Consider the following 19,563-nt stretch of genomic DNA (forward strand, 5'->3'; position numbering starts at 1 on the left):
TATCTTTAATATTGTTAAGGACTTTTGTTGAGTCCCTGTCTTTAGAAATTCTCTTGGGTCAGTGTTTTTGTGTTTGGCTCTGTCTACTTCCTGGACAAAGTTATTCACACAGCTAATGCTGCCATTACCTTCTGTAATCGGTAGCAATGTTTCTATTTTTCACGGACAAAGCCACTGACAGAAGTTTTACCACTGTAGTTTTCTTTCCCATTGAAAGTGTTTTTGGGTTTTCCTGTGTTTGCGTTTGTTCTCCAAAGCCCCAGCTAAGTGTCCAGATGGTCGCTCATACTGTGTTAACCCTGATTCTTGTTAAAAGGGCAGGGTTCCCTTCCACTGCCACCATGTGCTTGCTTTTTTCTTTCATAAAATAACTTGAGATTACTTTTGTTGTGAAATTTCATTATACAACTAAACTGAACTCAACTAAAAATACTATTCCAACAGTTATTGCAGGTTGCCTGTTGGAAACAAACTTCACCTAATCTTGACCTTTTGTGCTGTTAGTGGTAAGTTAATTAAGTGATATTAAAGACAGGTGTAAGCACACACTTAATTAAACTTCAGTGTGAGAGTTTCTGATACTATGCCCTCCGTGTTATCCTAAAATAATCACATCTCATGTTCGTGGTGGAGCTAAATTGTCATTATAAGGAAAAGCAACTTTATGTGCTGTCTACTACAATTTTATTTATTAAAGGTTAGTTTAAGTCATTGTGATTGTCAAAATCTTTAAACTTGCCTTCCTGCTGCTGATCAGTTTAAGACGAAACATGACAATGTGAAGTTTAGAGATAACATCTGTCCTAATGGGATTGTTCGTATCTCACCAAGACATTCAGTCGGCCTTTTTGTCCTGGAACTAAATCTATCAGAGAGAGATGCAGAGCAAATGGATGGAACAGACACAAACCTAATTGGCTCAGAAGGACATCAACCTGCGTATCTTTTGTCTGAAACTCTCAGGCAGTAAGATGACTTTCAGAGAGTTCACCTGGAGGAGAAATGGAGCCAGAGAGAGACACTAAGCTCTGCCACGTGAGCTGGCTGTCCAGTGCTTGTGTGGGAGGAATAATGGTTTAAAATGGCGGACATACCATGCTGTAAAGTCAGTAAAAGTGCATTAACTCAGACTGTAGAACAACATAATGTCAGCAAGATAAAAGATTGTATGTGAAGGTTTTGCAACGTTCAAGAACAGAGGTTCAGATATTTTACCAGAACTGCTGATAACCATTTACCAGTTTTACAGCATGTCTGAAAAGTATATGAAATTAAAAACGGTAGAAATTAAAAACAATGTCATTTGTTTTATTTGTACATGTTATTTGTTTGTTTCTCAGATATGGATTTTCTGTTGTAAGAAAACCATCAGAGTTGAGCATTATAATGGTCACCAGTTATTTCCAAAGGTCTATCCAAATCCATTAACTGAGTTCATGTAAGAGTTACTGGGAATTAACAGTCAAAAGATGAGTTGCTTAAGACTGATCTGTTTTGATTCAGTTTGATCCTTTTGTGTTCATTTTTGTATTTTTGGTCATTTTCCTCCCTTTTTTCAGGTTCACTCCCAGCTAGACTAAGTTCTACTGAAACACCTGGTTCTCATGTCACTCACTCATTTTCAATCCATCACCAGATCCTTCTGTTATTTATTGTCCCTTTCATCCATGTCGAATTCTCTGTGTTGTAGTTGGTTCATTGTTCTAGTCTGTGCATTCTGCATCTGTTGTCATGCCTGTTTTTCCCTCTTGTTTCATTGAAAAATTACCATCTTTGTCATTAGGCATACTTATGCCATCTGTACTAAAAGTCAGCCAGTGTTAAATTTAATTTCAATATTAATTTATAGTCTTGGAGGTTTGTTAGAGAAAATTTATTTTTGAAGACAAGTGGACACACTGGACATCTCAAAGAAAAAGTTCTGGGCCAAAACAGGGTTAGAATAAAAAAAAAAAAAAAAAAATCTTTAAACGTCTCAGAGAACATCACAGAATGTCTCTCATTATCATAAAGGTTAAATATTATTCAGAAGTAACCATGGACATACACAGCTCTGCATAGAAAGTGAAAATACTCTAAAATCTTAAAGTAAGTCAAGTGACAGGATCCTGCTGCTTTTGTAGTCACACATCGTTTTCACATTCTGAAAAACATTATTTTATCAAATATCTAAGTAAAATAAACATTTTCTGACAAGAGAGAAAATCCCAGATTTTTTTATGCAACATGTGCTTACGAAGACAGCATAGGTCAAAGACAAAGCAAAGCCACTTTCAGTGGCTCATTAAATTTTTTTTCCCCAGAACATTGAGTCTTCACTTCCACTGCCTCACATTCACCCTTCTCTTTCACAATAAATGTTTCCTGTTTTCAGCTCATAAACCTAAAATTGACAACTGGCTGATTGTAACCATAAAATAAGATGCTCTATATACATTTAAGTATTTCAGTGACAAAAAGAATAGAACTCTATTGGCTTTATAGAGCCATTTTTACTTGCCAACTTGGAAAACATGTAAAGAACAATCATACTTTATCTAAAATGCCACAAAGAAACACTTTAAATCAAGGGTAAAACCCCACCTGGCAGAGCTGCCTATGCCAGTTTTTAATTATATCTAGAACATTGATCAATATATTTGATGGATATTTGCTTATATATCAAATATGTCGATGATTTGATGAAAATCTTGATAGCATTTGACAAAATGTAATGTTATTGTTTGTTTCATACTTGGCTATTGTTGTAGGTTTTTATGGTATAAAGCACTTTGAACTGCCTTGTTGCTGAAATGTGCTATTCAAATAAACTTGACTTACAGTTTATGTTAGACTTTTTGTTTGATTTGGAAAAGTCTTCTACCCGAATTTGTAATTTTATTATGCTATTTTCTATTTTTCCTACTTAAGTTCTAGTAAAAATTCTAGAATGTGTACAAAGTTGTATATATTGAATATTTGTAAATTAATATCGTGATATATTTTTCACAGAAGCTGCTTTAAATTACGATTTGAAAGCTCGGTAAATCCTTATCTGTTATTCTGCCTGTAGTTCTCCAAGCCTCTGGGTGGCGATGTTGGTGTGTGTGAGAAGGAAGTAGACAGGAAAAGGCAGCTGGGCTTATTGACAAGGACTGTACGGTTTTTGGACTTACTTTGCTCATGCTGGAGACCTGTCTCTTATTTTCCACTGATTCTGATGTTCTTGGATTTAACGCAGAGTATCTGTCAGAAGGTGAGTTGTGCTTTCTGTTCTTGTGTTTCTGAAGATATTTTACGCTCTTTTGAGAAGCAAATTTTTCTCTTGCTAAGTTGTTTCTTGGATGTACAGGGATATAAAATAGAGCTCTGATTTCTCTTACGGATCTCCTCTAAGGTGGATGATCATAAGTTTCTATGATTTTCTGCAGCAACACTGTTGTGATTTCAAATATCACTTTAAACATGCAAACATGTCAGAAAAAAGTATGGGGCATTTCGCCAATTCTTACCCCATTTTTACCTTTACGTTGCCATTTCCTCCATTCATATTTTCAGTTCGCACCCTTAAGCAAACCGTGCTGTACCCTTAACGTCCTTACACGGCGTAGCAATTTGTTCTTTTGCAACTTGACTATTTTGTACACTTGTAGTTTAGTGGTTTCGTACCTGCTCTACAAGACATCGCATCAAAATAGGCGGTCGTTTAGAATAATTTTGTTTTAATCTGGTCTTATCATTTCTCCTTTTTGCCATTTTATTTTTACCTGCAGACAGCATTTCGTACCAATGTGCTTATCTTTGCATAAAATTTATTTGGTATTCTTTTGAATTTTGGAGATTTGTGTTCATAAATATTCTGGTATTTTGTGTAATATCGTCAATAATTTAGTAGTATGCAAGGTGAAAACTTTGCGTTGCATTCTTCATACATTTTGGATATTTTTGTACTGATTCAATTAGGGCTATTTAACTTCTATAAAATATGTCAGTTCATGATCCCTGATTTGACCAAAATAACTTTTATGAACTTTTATCAAATAACCACATTTCCTTACCACAAACTAGTATTGGGTTATGAACAATTCTTCTAAAACATTTGTTGTCAAAGTATATGTATATATTTTCTATTTCTAATAATCTATTCTATGTATTCTGACTAAAATATGAGAAGAACAAAAATAATGCACATCAAATTGCTTATTGCTTTTTGCTATAAGTTCTTTTTTTTTCTCTGAAATAGCAGTGTATGATGGAGCCAGCGGTTCGTCAGATTTGGAAGAGAGGCTTTCACAATCTCCACAGACCTTTTATTCTTCATAAGAGAACCCACTCTGGTCAGCCTGAACATGCAGACGTCAGTCACTCCAGACATGTCAAACCTGCGCTGCTGGTGTCTCGTCTCTACCAGCCTTCCAACCTGCGGGATGTGGGGCAGGAAAGCCGGTTGCCGGGGGAGATGACCTGTAAGAGCCAGAGGCTAATGCAGCAAGCAGGGCTCATCCATCCGTCGAATCCAGGCTGCTACTACTACCTTCCCTCCACTGTCCGCTCTATGGAAAAGCTGGTAGGTCTTTACTATTGAGGTGGTGAATTTCGTCAGTGTTTTTAAACTGCTGTTCAAAGCACCTGATGCCACTCAACAGGTTACAACATTGGTTTAACATTTAATTTTTGGTAAATGTTTTCCGGAGAATATCATAATCGCTTAAGTGTAAGAAGCTGTTTAAATGTGATTTATATTGTTTTGTGAACAAGTGGAAACATTTCATTTGCATGATTACCGGTAGTTAGAAATTTAGCACATATAATATTTTGACAACCAAATATTTCATTGTGTATTTTGCTACATTATTAATGGTCATAAGTGAATTGTTAATGTTTTTATATGAATATTTTTTATTTCATAAATTTTTCAGTTTATGAAAGGATCCAAACAATGACTTTTTTTTTTTTTTTATAAAAATAAAATAATAATTAAATAAAAAATTAAAAGGTTGAACTAGCTGTCTCACTGGAGATGGGCGCTGGGGCCTATTAGGGACAAGGATGTAAGAAAATGGATGGATGAATGAAGGTAGAATTGGTCTTTTTGTGGGTTTATAACACTTGTTTTTGGGGGGGGGAATCAAAAAGTAGAAACAAAAGCAGTTGCTTAAATAAACATCAAGCTTCCAGATTGTGAAAAATTAACTTAAGGAGTTCTTTCTTCTTACATTAACCCATTTTAGTTCCCTATAAACCTCTCACAAAAGCAACAAATCAACTTCTGTCTTGATTTTATAAGAACTCAGTGCTGTTATCTTAACATCTTGATTTGAAATGAAAGAAACTTTTTTTATGGAAATGCATGGTTTCTTGTTTCTACCTGTATATGGAGATTAAATCCTAAATGGATCTTAGCAAAAGTTTTTTTCACTTCAGTTATGTATATATAAAACTGTGGTGTTAAATCAACAGGTAAGGGTGATTGACCAGGAAATGCAGGGGATTGGTGGACAGAAGTTAGACATGCCCAGTTTGTGCTCAGCTGATCTCTGGAAAACCAGTGAGCGCTGGGATCTGATGGGAAAGGAGCTGTTCCGTTTGAAGGACCGTCAAGGTGCAGACTATTGCTTGGGTCCCACACATGAGGAGGCCATAACAACTCTCGTCGCTCACCAGACCACCCTCTCCTACAGACAACTCCCTTTACTTCTTTACCAAGTATGCATTCAGTGTATAGCTGTTTTGAGTTTCTTGTGATGTGAAGCTCTTTGTTTTTTGTTTTTATTTTATTTTTTAAATTTTGATTTCTCTTTCCAAATACTAGATCACCCGCAAGTTCAGAGATGAACCGAAGCCGAGGTTTGGTCTCCTGCGAGGGAGGGAGTTTTACATGAAGGATATGTACTCGTTTGATGTGAGTGAGGAAGCCGCTCATGAGACATACGAATCAGTCTGCGATGCGTACGTTCGGCTCTTTGCTAGGTTGGGTCTGCGTTGCGTTCAAGTGCAGGCGGACACTGGAAACATTGGTGGCACGCTCTCCCATGAATTCCAGCTGCCCGCAGATATTGGTGAGGACCGGCTTCTAGTCTGTGGGACCTGCTCATTTGCTGCTAACATGGAGACTCTGTCTCCAGACAGAACATACTGTCCGCAGTGCAGCACTGGCACACTGGTAGAGTCAAAAGGAATAGAAGTAGGGCACACATTTTATCTGGGTAAAAAGTACTCCCATATTTTCAATGCCACTTTTAGTAATCACCAAAACAAACCTGCTGTTGCTGAGATGGGCTGCTATGGTCTCGGAGTGACCCGCATTCTTGCTGCGGCCATTGAAGTGATGTCAACAGAAGAGGGGATCCGCTGGCCTAATCTTATTGCCCCATATCAGGTGTGTGTTTTACCCCCTAAGAAGGGTAGCAAAGTGGACGAAGCAGCAACCCTGGCAGAGGAGCTGGTCCACAACTTGGGACAGTTTTTGCCACATTTGAGAGGTGAAGTTGTTTTCGACGACCGAACACAGATGACCATTGGAAAGAGACTTAAGGATGCTGGCAAACTGGGCTACCCGTATGTGGTTGTTGTTGGACAGGCAGCTCTGGAGGAAATGCCGAAGTTTGAGGTGATATGTCAGCAGACTGGTGAGACAATGTTTCTCAGTAAAGATGGACTGCTAGAATTACTGGGAACTGTGGAAACTGTGTAGAGAAAAGTCTTTAAACTGGGTTGAACTAACTGTTCAAAGTTTTTGTATTTTTCTTTTTTTTTTTGGGTTGCTCCAAGTATCAAAGCCTTTAATATCACCACAGAATGAAACTTGCTGTTAAAACTAGCTTCATTATAGATGGAAATATTTGAATGCATTTGATTATGACAATAAAATTAATGTAAAAAAAAAATTCTTTCCTTGTTTTAAATTATTTAGCTTACTGTTATTTCCAAAAATCCAGTACATAAAGTAATTAAATAAGTGAGAGCCATGTGGGGCAAAATTGCCTAGTTGGAAGTACTCAAAGACCACAGAAATAACTTAAAAATAATAATTAGTTTTGTGTTTCATCTGAATTAAAATAAACATTCAATATTTGATTGAAAGGATCAAAGTAGTCTGATTGCTGAAGAAATCAAATCGATGAAAGTTATTGAAGGAAGCAATAATATGTTGCAGTTTCATTTGGCCACAGGCCATATAGGATACTGCATTATGCAGGAGAAGGCTACCTGGTCAAACAAGACAGACGCTGACTTTATTTCACTATGTGCAAAAATACTGTTGGTCACTGGATTTCAAACAGCATCAACATCATCATTGAATATGACATAATAAATTATACTTGCAGTTTTTCACATTCTTCTGAGTATTAATTCATCAGATTATGCCCGCTCTGCCATCGGAACTAATGTATCAGCATTGTGTTGCTGTCCGGATTAGAGTTGACGTAGCACAAGTGAACACATGCATAAACAGGGCTGCTTCGAGACTCTGTGCAGTGGTAGATCAGAAGGTTCTGTTTTCGTAAACTAATATTCTTGTACATATCAGAATATTGAGTAAAACAGAAAACTAGTTTATCATTTTCTGAGCTAAAATGGCGTCAACAGATGTACAGGATGACAGCGACGATGGTATGGACGCGTTCATGGACAAATTCAAATCGCAGAGGTATAAAAATGCTTTCACTGACAATGACTGGGAGGAGGTAAGAAAGGCGGTCAGATCTCTTATCTTCTAATGCAAAGTATTTATTTAATCCGTATTTAGTCACTATGTTTAAATTTGATTTGTAGGAATTCAATAAAATCCCCATGTTCATGAAAACAGCCCCAGAAGAAATCGACCCTAAAAAATACCCTGAGCTAGCCTGTCTACAATCTATAATCCATGATGAGGATCGATCTCCGGAAGGTAAGAAAAAACCTCATATTTGTGTCGCACACAGAAAGTGTTTTCAAGTGCAGTAGTTTCGAAAGTATGAGATCTGTGTTGTTTCAGAGCAAGCAAAGAGTCTGAAAGACGAAGGAAATGCATTTTTCAAGGACAAGAACTACAAATATGCAGTAGTGGCCTATACAGCCGCTTTGAACAAGAAATGTGTGGATCAGGAGCTCAACGCTGTGCTACTGACAAACCGAGCAGCTTCACACTTCCACCTGGGTAAAAACAAATATCTGTCAAAGTTTGTAATGCTACAACTCCACTAATATTGGGTTTAATGTGCCTTTTTGTAGACCTATCACGCTTTTGTGTTTTAGGTGGTACAATTATTTGGTATTTTTTGTTTATTTTTCTCTGACAGTCAACTCTTAGGCTTAATGCACAATGATGTACTAAGCCTACTACTACTATTAAATCATTTAAAGTTTGAAACGAAAATGGACATGTAAAATTTGTAATTAAATCCATATTGATCCTCAAACATCCTATGATTGTCAGATGTAGGATGTCTAAAAAGATGTATGCTAACTTGTTTCGCACAGGTAACATGCGTTCTGCACTGAATGATGCTGCAGCTGCAAAGAAGATCAAACCAGACCACCTCAAAGCATTGATCAGAGGTTTTTAATATAATTTGTATTACTATTGACTGTCCATACGATTAGATCATACAGCTATGTCAGAATATACACATATACAAACTAAAATAGAATTGGGTGACAGATTTTGGGGTTCTGCAGGTGCTCAGTGCTGTGTGGAGCTGCGTAACTTTTCAGGCGCCATCCAGTGGTGTGATGAGGGACTGCAGTTCTACCCGACTGACAACAAACTGATGGAGCTGAGAGCATCTGCAGATAAGCATAAAGTAATTCAAGAGATCATGTTGTTTGAGTTGGGTTTCATGAGGGTTGCAACAAATGAATGAATGTGTTGTGTTCTTCTGTGGTGTCTCAGAGAGCAGCAGAGAGAGATGCCAGGAAAGCCAAGGCCAAAGAAAAGAAGCTGCATGGTGAGAAAGAGGCCCTTCTGGGTGCTATAAAGGTATGCCTTTTAGCTTGGAATACCTGAAGTTTAAAACCGAAACAATTGAATTAATTCAGTTTATTTATACAATTTTAAACCTCATATTTAAAGTAGACAGAATGTTTGCATGACAGACATAAACTGGGACCTTTTTCCAAATGAGAGGAGCCTGATGACTAAAATATCTGCATCATATTCTTATTTTAAGACAGTCTAGAACCAAGATGTGCAGGTTTACTGGTGACCACTGCTCTTCTGTCACCTCATCTAATTCAAATTTATTTTAATGATGATGTTTTTTATTTACTTTCTGCATAGGAAAGAGGCATCAAGCTTCTCCAACCAATAAGGGCACGACCTGAAGGTTCAGACAGTGAGGATGAGGATGAACGCCCCTCAGCAGGAATATCAGAGCTGAGCCTGGACCGCCTGACCCCTGTGGAGGTCACAGGGGCTCAGGTCTTCCTGGATGAGCAGGGATCCTTGCACTGGCCGGTTCTGTTCCTCTACCCCGAGCATCAACAGAGCGATTTCATCTCAGCCTTCTGTGAGAATAACAGGTAAAACACTGCTTTCTTTGCTCAAGTCTGTTTATCAAATGGGGAATTTATGTCCTTATTCTACCCATAATTCATGTTTATGATTATCCTCAGACTAAAGTAACAGTTATCCTGTCAGCATCTGAGACCTTCACACAACTGCTGTAATCATTTCCAAGATTCCAATACACACAGCTGTGTGCTAAACATGTCAAAAAAATGGAAAGACGTTCCCTCAATAATATGACAGCATTGTGAACATTTAACAACTTGAAACCAGCTGTGGTTTGCACAATGTCTTGGTTTTTCTTCTGTTTTTATATTTGAAAGGGTAAATCATGAATCCTCACACTTTATAACATTGATTCCTTTGAGTCATTTTTTGTTAAAACACTTACAGCTCTTTCATTGTATATGTTTTACACTTCAGCATGTGAAGGATTGGTAGAAGTTGTTTGGATTTATGACAAATACACATGCATTCATTCTGCTGCAGGTTAACAATATTCAGGGGATTTTTGTCACAAAGAACTTTAACCACCACTTGGGGGCACTGTTTAGCCAACCCTTGCATTTAACCACTTTATTGTAAAGAAAATGTTTATTTTTTCTGACAACCATTAGTAAACAATAGGCCACTTAATGCCACTTTATTACATAAGAATTGTGTCTTGCAGATATGTTTTGAATCTTTTTTTTTTTTTTTTTTTGGATTAGCTTTACAGATCATCTTTGTGTTATGTTTGGGGAGGAACTTCCACCTTGGGACACAGACAGAAAATACCTCCCACAAAACCTGCAGGTTTGTACCTCTGAAAAACCAAAGCTTCTGAATAAACTAAAAGACTGTTTTTTCTGTTTTGTTATCTAACATTGTTTCTTTTCTCATCATGTGTGAATTATTTTGTTGTATTTCCTCCAACAGAATGGTTTGTGTGCTCTGTGAACTGTCAACAGTAGTTTGAAAAGCTCATTTGGAGCGTTTCAATTTAGTTTAGCCTCTAATTTAAATTTGATTAGAGATCCAATTTAATTTTAATGCAGTGTCTAACTTTGTTTTCCAGCTGTATTTTGAAGATGGGGAGAAGGAAACTCTCTACCAAGTTGATCCAGAAATCTCACTTTTTAAAACGTTGCAGCATAAGAGGTAATTTTTAAATTATGTTTCTTGGTTTGTTGGTATGATTGTTGGTTGTTATTACAGAGAGTTATGGAACATTTGAGCCAACAATTTTTTTTTGTATTTATGATGTAAATGTAAGTTTTATGTTTCCTAATAAGAAATCTGTATTGTATTCTGCATTAGTCAATATAAAATTATGAGCAATCTTTTAGTGCTTTCTCTTGTTAGAATTTGAACTTTTTTGCCATTTTATAAGGAGTGTAAGTCAGTTAGATTGCATGCTAACTAATTTTTTACTGTCTGTAAATATGTTGGAATGGTGGTGTTTGAGTTTTGAGTTTTTGAAGAACCTTTAAAAATAAAACAGAAACTACATGTAATGCATAGCAGCTGGTTAGTTTATTTTGAGAGGAAATCATTTCTTGCATCTTGCATTAATTATTAAATCTGTCTCTTCAATAGGTTTTTTGTGAAGGCAGGCACCCCAAGCTTCATGGTTTTAGTAAAAGACTCGCCATTCTGCAAGCAGTTTTTGTCTGGAAAGAAAACCCATGGATTGTAGACACGGATACACGATATGAAAAAGTAAAGGACTGACCTGAGCGCTTTTGACAACAATTAAAAGACAACTGTCTGCTTGGCCTTGTTAATGAAACAGACTGTCTTAGCAAAACTTCATTACTGTCAACATGCTTGGTAGTATGTACAGGTTATTATGATTGTGATGTCTTCTTTTGATCATGGCCAAACATTTCTATTTTGATCCCATCTATGAAATCATGTGGTTCATTCAAATGTAACTTTATAAAAATGAGTGTTGATTCTCCATATGTTCTAGAAATAAATACTGCATGTCCTTCTGATGATGTCTTCATAGCTTTAATATGTAATAAGAAAATTCTTAAATAATACAAATAAAATGGAAAATCTAAAATGAAGGTCTAGAGACTTTGGGTTTCAAAGTTGACCAAAAGAGTTTTGGTCGACTTCTCATTGTGTGGAAATGGCCGTAGATCAGACCCTTCCTACATAGATTACAGGTAATAGTTGCTTTGCTAAGATCATTGTTAACATGAAGGCTAAAAAAAAATATTTGATTAATTGTCATGAAAAGAATATTGAAGTTATGGAGTAATTGTTAACTGGAGCAAGCAGGCTCAAAAAAGGCCCTTCACTGAAAGAACTACATATTTAAATCAATCTGAATTGTACAAAAATATATACATTTGCATTTAAGATGGAAAATCTCTATTCTATCCAGGACTTCTCAGGTGGCCTAGTTTTAGCTTTATCTGATTCATTTTAATTGATTTGCTCATTTGCATCTTAAAATGTTGTATAAAGAAATGCTAAATGACAAATCTGTAGAATGTACACATTTTATTATCAGACTAATCACCAGAATAATCAATAGGATAACCAATTATTAAAATAGTTGCATCTTTGTCTGCCTAACTCCCAGAATTACCGATTTGATAGATTTTCGTCACGCTTGCCACTGATAAATTATCCGAACACATAAAAGAAGATATCTATGTATAACTAAATAAACTAGCACTGAAAAGAATCCGATTAAAGAAAAATTATGCATACATTTGTAGTGAATGTCATATGAAATATTAATATTACACAAAGTAAGCTATGCCTGTGATGGATCAGTTTAACCTCCAGCAAAAACACCCTGAGAGTGCAGAAGACAAGAAAAACCAACACTTCTACTCCTCACTTGGCACCAGAACATGTTTTATCCAAAGAAGTCTCCTCACTCTTTGCTGACACAATTTTTTCACCCCGACCCAGTGGGAAAAAAAAGACTTCTGCTATAAACATACATATAAGACAGCTCTTCAGTTGTTTTGCTTTATTTCATGTTGACAACCAGATTTAGGATAATATAGTGCTGTGTTTTACCCTGTTCTGAAGGCACACAGTCAAACTGGACATATCTCCCTCCCTGACAGCTAATGTTATGTTTACCAACACACATTCATGTGAAACATTCTAGGAAAATGTTTATATGCTTTAGGGACATTTTTCAAAGCTGGTTCTCCCTGGTTTTACACTACCAGAGAATTGGGAAGGTGAGAAAAGGTCAGCGACTGTCACTCAACATGTTTCACTGTTAAAAAAAATTGCTGGACTTTGAGTGGGACTTCGTCTAGATAGGGCACAACTATCTTTTTATAGTGCTATTATGTGGGGGTTCTTTTTCAACTTTAGTGGAACTGCTCACTAAATACTCCTATAACACTGTAGCAACACTGCAACTACCTTGACAGTAATGTTTGTTCAAGTTCTTGAAGGAAATTATGGTAATTCTTAAACCATTTGAAGTAATAGCAATACCAGTAGAGTGTATGAAATAGTTAAAAGAGTTTTAAAGTTGCTTTCATATGAATGAGGAAATGACAGAGAGGAGAACAGATCTGGGACAGATAATGGATCAGGAAGTGCAGAGAATTAGCAAGGAGGTGATGATGTTTATTTTAGAGAGAAAAAAAGTAAGAAAAACAATGAGGAGACCTAAAGTGTAAACTTGAATATTTTGATTTGGTTGGGGTAGAGCTCCAATGTAAAAATATTTTTTGCTTACTACATGTTGGAAAGGCAGTGAGCTGCAGCACCAAGAGACGTTTAGTTTGTATTAAGTTCTCAACAGACATTTAATGGCGAACATTGATAAGAGCAGTCTTTAGTTTAGAACTGTGCAACAATTATACTGACACTGTTTGCACAAGACCCCTGCAGTGTTTGCTTTGTAAATTCAGTTAAGCATATGAGTTATGAGTGTTTAAGCTTTAGTTGTAAGTTAGTTATGTGTAGATGGAAATGTTGCAAGTAGGTATCCCAAGTAGTTTTATTAATACAAACAGCATGTGTTTCTGGTTTTGTTGTTTCCCTTGTAGACCTTTCCATAAGGGATTTATCTCTGCATCACAGAGATAAATAGCAACACACATCACAATATTCCAACAGAGAGGTAATAACTGCATGTATAATTTTTTAAGGTATTTTGTTTGTATACTTCCTCTTAGATGCGTCTCTTAGTTAGAAAAACTGAACTTCACAACAAGATTTATCTGTTTGTCTACTTTTAAAGCACTATCAACAATAATAAAGCTCATGTTGCTTTAGTTGCCCATTTTAGTTCATTTGCATATTTAGATCTCATGTTTTTCATCTTTTGCTTAATTAATGCGCCATAGATTTTCTTATTTATGACATAAATATAGAAATCACGAGAACAAAACAAATATACCACTGTGTAACAAAGTTGCATCATGTGAATTTCACTTTTTCCAAATGGTTTACATTTTTATATTTTAATTGTTGTTAAAGGAGATGTGCTTATGCATAAAGGCATTTGGCGAAAACTATATATATAAAAAATAGTAATTAGCCTTATAACTCTTAGTGAATTGTATAAGACAGCATTACAGAATCAATTAGAGACAAACAATAAGGTCCAGTCACTCAATTTTTATTTCTTTTTTTGTTATTGATGAGTTTAGATCTACAAATTAATGAAGTAGTTATACATTGTCTATAATAATGTAAATATACATATGAACTGAAACAACTCAAGCTCAACACTTTTTTTGAAGTGTTAAGAGTCGAATAAATTTTTGAATAGAGTACAGAATCCTGTTATACACCAACATGATCATGGCTGATCTGAGCAGATTTCATTATTTACAAGTTTGCTCAGATGTTGTTAGGAATTATAAGCATCGGGTTCTGTAACAGATTTCTGAGACTCTGTAAGACATTGAGGAGAGTTTTGATACCCATCAGGACTTTGACAAAGGTTTAGATACTCAGCAGGACTTTGATGATGAGTTTCAAACCCACCAGTATTTTGAGGGGGGTTTTGATACCCAGTAGGATTCTGAGTAGGGTTTTGATACCCAGTAGGATTCAGAGGAGGTTTTTGATACCCAGTAGGATTCGGAGTAGGGTTTTGATACCCAGTAGGATTCAGAGGAGGTTTTTGATACCCAGTAGGATTCGGAGGAGGGTTTTGATACCCAGTAGGATTCGGAGGAGGGTTTTGATACCCAGTAGGATTCGGAGGAGGTTTTTGATACCCAGTAGGATTCTGAGGAGGTTTTTGATACCCAGTAGGATTCGGAGGAGGTTTTTGATACCCAGTAGGATTCGGAGGAGGGTTTTGATACCCAGTAGGATTCGGAGGAGGTTTTTGATACCCAGTAGGATTCTGAGGAGGTTTTTGATACCCAGTAGGATTCGGAGGAGGGTTTTGATACCCAGTAGGATTCGGAGGAGGTTTTTGATACCCAGTAGGATTCTGAGGAGGTTTTTGATACCCAGTAGGATTCTGAGTAGGGTTTTGATACCCAGTAGGATTCTGAGTAGGGTTTTGATACCCAGTAGGATTCGGAGGAGGGTTTTGATACCCAGTAGGATTCGGAGGAGGGTTTTGATACCCAGTAGGATTCAGAGGAGGTTTTTGATACCCAGTAGGATTCGGAGGAGGGTTTTGATACCCAGTAGGATTCGGAGGAGGGTTTTGATACCCAGTAGGATTCGGAGGAGGTTTTTGATACCCAGTAGGATTCGGAGGAGGGTTTTGATAACCAGTAGGATTTGGAGGAGGGTTTTGATTACCACCAGGAAACTGAGAAGGGTTTTGAAACCAAGGAGGAAAGTTGTGAAACATTTCTGGGTTTTGAACGCCAACAGAAGGTGGAGAAGACCTTGGATTAGCCGTCATGACAGGATTAGCCTGCAGATTGACCACAGTTTGAGGCTGTTGCACTGCAATGACAGGAGTTTGGTCCCTTTGTTCATGTTTCGTCTGACGGCAGGTGCACCGGAAACTACATATGTCATGACAGAAGGAAGCCTGAAAGTAAACACATTGAAACTTTTTATAACATTGCACTTTCATTTCAAAATGAGTTCAAGTGACTGTAAATTTGTCATACCATTATTCCGTGTTTGTTGGAATGGAAGCTCTCTTAGACTATATAGCAGGGGGAATAAACAGAGGAATCTCACAGGCTTCACATGCAGAAGGAGTCAGGATGTTAGACAAAGGCAGACAGTTGCTCTCTTTAAATGACGCTAAAACAGTGCAGGATATGGAGAGGCACAGCAACCTGGAGAACACACAAACATACAGCATGGAAGGCTTGTTGTTTTAAATGTAAAAATAATAACAAAAATGTCTTGAACAGTTTATTCTCACAACAATGAGAACAGCAAACAGACATATCCACTGTCTGTTCAGTCTGACCTGTTCTAACTAGGCAGAGTTTCTACCTACTTATACTTGAGTTATCACAAAGTTTCTGGAAACCTACATTTCTAACTTGTTAACAAAAACCTTTAAAACCTTGAAACATTGAAAATAAGTGAGTTTTTCCATTCTTATTTGTTTTCAGTACAGTGAAAACATAATGAGAGTCACATGAATGTGGCTTCAGCTGGAAGAGGCAGACTAAATACCTTTTTGGATTTTTCAAAGAAGCAGAAGCTATTTTCTAAAATTCCACTAACACTCCCTAAGTAGAATAATTGTAGTCATATTAAATAAACTTTCACTTTAAGTTACGGTGTAATATTTTCTCTCCATGTCACTACTTATCTTCTATCAAATGAAATGTAAAGAGAGATGATAATTAAGACACAATGCTTTTTGAATACATTTTTAAAACTATTCACAGAATTTCTTTATCTCTGTACTATTACTATCAAAGGATAACTTCTGCGATTTTACTGACCTTCTTGTAGACACAATGATACAAAAAAGGTAAATAGTTGAATAATTTGAAATACAAGTTCTAAATCTAAAACAATAAAATTAGGAAAAGCTAGAGTTATTCATCTTTATAGTCTAGAAAATGTAACAATATTTACCTTCATTCATATGGAAATGTATGTAGAAAACACTGTCTAACTGTACATAAGTAAAACTTTTTACCTGTTTTTGTGGGAGATCTTTGTTGCACTTCCATAGGTAACAGTAAATGCGTCGATTCTAGTAAGGTTTGCTTTCTCTGGGCCACGAAATATGCTGCAAAACCTGTGACCCATCAATCATGGCAGCCATTTGAATACCAGACATCTGCTTCCTCATCTGAATGCTTTGAAACAAGATGGTAAATGATTTCACTTTGATGTTGCTGTTGCATTTTGCTATCCATGCATTTCTTAAAGAAGCTCGAGTTTTGCTGTTGTGTGTTGAGTCATGCATTGGAAGAGCAGACATTTTGTTTTGTAATTTGTTTTTGAAACAGGCATCCTCCTTAGCTTGGTGTGATGTGTGTTGTGTATGAAACACTGGGTTAAAATAAATGATGTCCAAGTAGGCAACTGGAACAACACATGGCAAACTTTTATTATCGAACATGGAACCCTTTTTCTTCTTCTGCGGTCCAGCTCACGCTCTTGTATAACGCAAGAGCGCCACCACTGGCGAATTGTTATATTTACTATCTGGAACACCACAGCTCCTCCCCTGTAAAATCAATACTTCTCAATCAAACATTTTTCAGTAAACATTTTTCAGTTTTTTTTTTTTTTTTTTAAACAAATACAACTGAAAATTAAGAAGCACTTTTCTTTTTTTAAACCCTCATTTAGAGTTGCAATTTCAAGTTCAGTCTATCAGGAGGTTGCCGGTTCCTCACTGGACGAGTGTTTCTTTCAACTGTAGATGATGGCAAGTCTATTGGTTGATTCCCAACAGTTTTTTCTTCCATCTGTTGATCCACATCTTTGGTTGTATCGAGATCATCATCATTCCAAAAGTTTCCAGCACCAGAGTCTGTTTGTGTCAAATGAGCTGGATTTCCATTTACACCCAGAATCTGATTTACATGTCTTTTAACACACTTTCCATTTACTTCCACACTGTAAGTTACAGGACCCAGGATTTCTTGCACAACTCCATTCAACCACTTCTCCCCTCCCCTGTAATTCTTAACCAATACAGGTTGACCTACTGTGAAAACTCGAACCCGTGGAAGAGTTGGTTCTGTTTTGGTTTGCATTCTCTGAGAGAACTGGGGTCTGATGAGTGACAGTCTTGTTCGAACCTGTCTTTTTAGAAATAACTCAGCAGGAGTTTTCCTTGTAGTTGTATGGGGTGTGTTTCGATACCCTAAAAGAAAATTTGCAACACAGTGCTCAAGTGTCATACCACCTATGGCTCGATTCTTTGCTAGCGACCTTTTAAGATTTTGGACTAAGCGCTCTGCTAATCCATTGCTGGCAGGGTGGTATGCAGGTGACTTAATGTGCTGCACTCCATTTTTCTTTAGAAATGCCTCAAACTCTTGTGAAACAAACTGAGGACCATTATCTGTTACAACTTCTTTTGGTAACCCGTAAGCAGCAAACAAATTCCTCAGTGTTTCAATGGTTTTAACTGAAGTAGTAGTATGCATAGGAATAATCTCAGGCCATCTAGCATAGGCATCCATAACTACCAGAAACATCTGCTTGTGGTCCTCTGCAAAGTCTAGATGGATTCTCTCCCAGGGGCTGGCAGCCCATTTCCATTTATGCACTGGTGCAGTACAAGGCATACTACGCTGCTTTTGACAAATGATACACTCACTGACTTCCTGTTCAATGCACTCATCTACTGCTGGCCACCAGAATAAACTTCTGGCGAGGGATTTCATCTTTACTATGCCCCAGTGGTGTTCATGCAGTTCAGAAATCAACTGATCCCTTAATTTCTTAGGAACCACCACTCGTAACCCCCACAGCAGACAATCATCTTCAACAGTCAGCTCAAAACGTCTCTGAAAATATGGCTTCAGCAACTCATCCTGCACATGTTTAGGCCAGCCAGTTAACACTAACTGTTTCACCACCTTTAACACAGGATCTTTGTCTGTTTCTTTTGCTATCTCCCTTGCAGTAATAGGTAACTCGTCAAGGTAAGATACTTTGTAAATAGGGTTTGACACCACATCCACACTTGGTTTCATCGGTAACCTTGATAAAGCATCTGCATTACTATGTTGCTCAGATCTTTTGTACTGAATCTCGTACTTGTATGCAGCTAGGATTAGAGCCCATCTTTGCAATCTAGCAGCAGCTAGCGTAGGCACACCTGTTTTTGGTCCCAAGATTTTTAACAATGGTTTATGGTCCGTCACCAAAATGAATTTCCTACCATAAAGGTAGTCATGAAACTTCATAACACCAAACACTAAACCAAGTGCTTCTTTTTCAATCTGCGAGTAATTTTGTTCTGTCTTAGTTAGCATTCGTGATGCAAATGCAATCGGTCTTTCGCTTCCATCTTTCATTTGGTGACTGATTACAGCACCAACTCCATAAGGAGATGCATCGCATGCTAAGATAATTGGCAGTTCTGCATCAAAATGTACCAAGACTTTGTCAGATTGAAGAGCCTTCTTTGCATTCTCAAAGGCATTTTGACAATTTTCTGACCAAATCCAGTCTGCGTCTTTGTGCAGCAATGCTGACATTGGCTGGATAAGAGTCGATAAGTTTGGAATAAACTTTCCATAGTAGTTTAACAGAGCCAAGAATGACCTAAGTTCAGTTACATTTCTTGGAACTGGAGCCTTCTGAATGGCAGTTGTCTTTTCCTTCATAGGATGAATGCCGGTGGCGTCAATGACATGTCCTAAATATGAAACACTGTCTTTCATGAACTCACACTTTTCTCGCTTTACCCTAAGGTTGTAGCTTTCGAGCCTTTTAAGGACCTCCTTTAAGTTAGTCAGGTGGCTTGCTGCATCTTTACCAGTTATCAAAATATCATCAAGATAGCAGATAACCCCATCCATGCCCTGAAGTACTTGATCCATTATTTTCTGGAAAATTGCAGGAGCACTTGCAACACCATAAGGCAACCTGTTGTATTGGTACAGCCCTTTGTGAGTGTTTATGGTCAGGTAACACCTAGAGCTGTCCTCTAACTGGACTTGCTGGTAAGCCTGAGATAAGTCTAGTTTGGTGAATTT

The 19,563-nt window shown here is 37.1% G+C and overlaps 3 protein-coding genes across 4 annotated transcripts; 2 read left to right on the forward strand and 1 right to left on the reverse strand.

Annotated features, from left to right (window-relative positions):
- Nucleotides 1–3,060: 3,060 nt before the first annotated feature.
- On the forward strand, nucleotides 3,061–6,920 carry pars2 (prolyl-tRNA synthetase 2, mitochondrial). Of its 2 annotated transcripts, none has more exons than XM_044129637.1 (4): nucleotides 3,061–3,235; nucleotides 4,226–4,546; nucleotides 5,440–5,685; nucleotides 5,792–6,920. In XM_044129637.1, the coding sequence occupies exons 1-4, from the start codon at nucleotides 3,200–3,202 to the stop codon at nucleotides 6,671–6,673; spliced, it is 1,485 nt and encodes a 494-aa protein (XP_043985572.1). In that variant the 5' UTR covers nucleotides 3,061–3,199; the 3' UTR covers nucleotides 6,674–6,920. The 2 variants fall into 2 exon arrangements, with proteins under 2 accessions (XP_043985572.1, XP_043985571.1); XM_044129636.1 differs by having other exon boundaries at nucleotides 4,223–4,546; nucleotides 5,792–6,911.
- A 439-nt stretch (nucleotides 6,921–7,359) lies between these two features.
- ttc4 (tetratricopeptide repeat domain 4) lies at nucleotides 7,360–11,451 on the forward strand. The gene is made up of 10 exons (XM_044129222.1): nucleotides 7,360–7,667; nucleotides 7,756–7,873; nucleotides 7,961–8,122; nucleotides 8,446–8,523; nucleotides 8,644–8,768; nucleotides 8,858–8,944; nucleotides 9,245–9,486; nucleotides 10,183–10,267; nucleotides 10,530–10,612; nucleotides 11,051–11,451. The coding sequence occupies exons 1-10, from the start codon at nucleotides 7,557–7,559 to the stop codon at nucleotides 11,148–11,150; spliced, it is 1,191 nt and encodes a 396-aa protein (XP_043985157.1). The 5' UTR covers nucleotides 7,360–7,556; the 3' UTR covers nucleotides 11,151–11,451.
- Nucleotides 11,452–14,055: 2,604 nt separating this feature from the next.
- On the reverse strand, nucleotides 14,056–16,586 carry LOC122838520 (leucine-rich repeat extensin-like protein 3). The gene is made up of 3 exons (XM_044129223.1): nucleotides 16,536–16,586; nucleotides 15,538–15,711; nucleotides 14,056–15,455 (listed from the first exon to the last, which is right to left on the reverse strand). The coding sequence occupies exons 2-3, from the start codon at nucleotides 15,538–15,540 to the stop codon at nucleotides 14,304–14,306; spliced, it is 1,155 nt and encodes a 384-aa protein (XP_043985158.1). The 5' UTR covers nucleotides 15,541–15,711; nucleotides 16,536–16,586; the 3' UTR covers nucleotides 14,056–14,303.
- Between the last annotated feature and the right edge of the window lie 2,977 nt (nucleotides 16,587–19,563).

The sequence above is a fragment of the Gambusia affinis genome, linkage group LG10 (genome assembly GCF_019740435.1).
Source record: "Gambusia affinis linkage group LG10, SWU_Gaff_1.0, whole genome shotgun sequence".
NCBI lineage: Eukaryota > Metazoa > Chordata > Actinopteri > Cyprinodontiformes > Poeciliidae > Gambusia > Gambusia affinis.

Coding starts and splice junctions, on each gene's coding strand:
- pars2 (XM_044129636.1), top strand. CDS start 3,200: ATGTTCTTGGATTTAACGCAGAGTATCTGTCAGAAG. Junction 4,547..5,439: donor TCCGCTCTATGGAAAAGCTG/GTAGGTCTTTAC, acceptor TTAAATCAACAG/GTAAGGGTGATTGACCAGGA. Junction 5,686..5,791: donor TCCCTTTACTTCTTTACCAA/GTATGCATTCAG, acceptor TCCAAATACTAG/ATCACCCGCAAGTTCAGAGA.
- ttc4 (XM_044129222.1), top strand. CDS start 7,557: ATGGCGTCAACAGATGTACAGGATGACAGCGACGATGGTATGGACGCG. Junction 8,524..8,643: donor CCTCAAAGCATTGATCAGAG/GTTTTTAATATA, acceptor GGGGTTCTGCAG/GTGCTCAGTGCTGTGTGGAG. Junction 10,268..10,529: donor ACCTCCCACAAAACCTGCAG/GTTTGTACCTCT, acceptor TTTGTTTTCCAG/CTGTATTTTGAAGATGGGGA.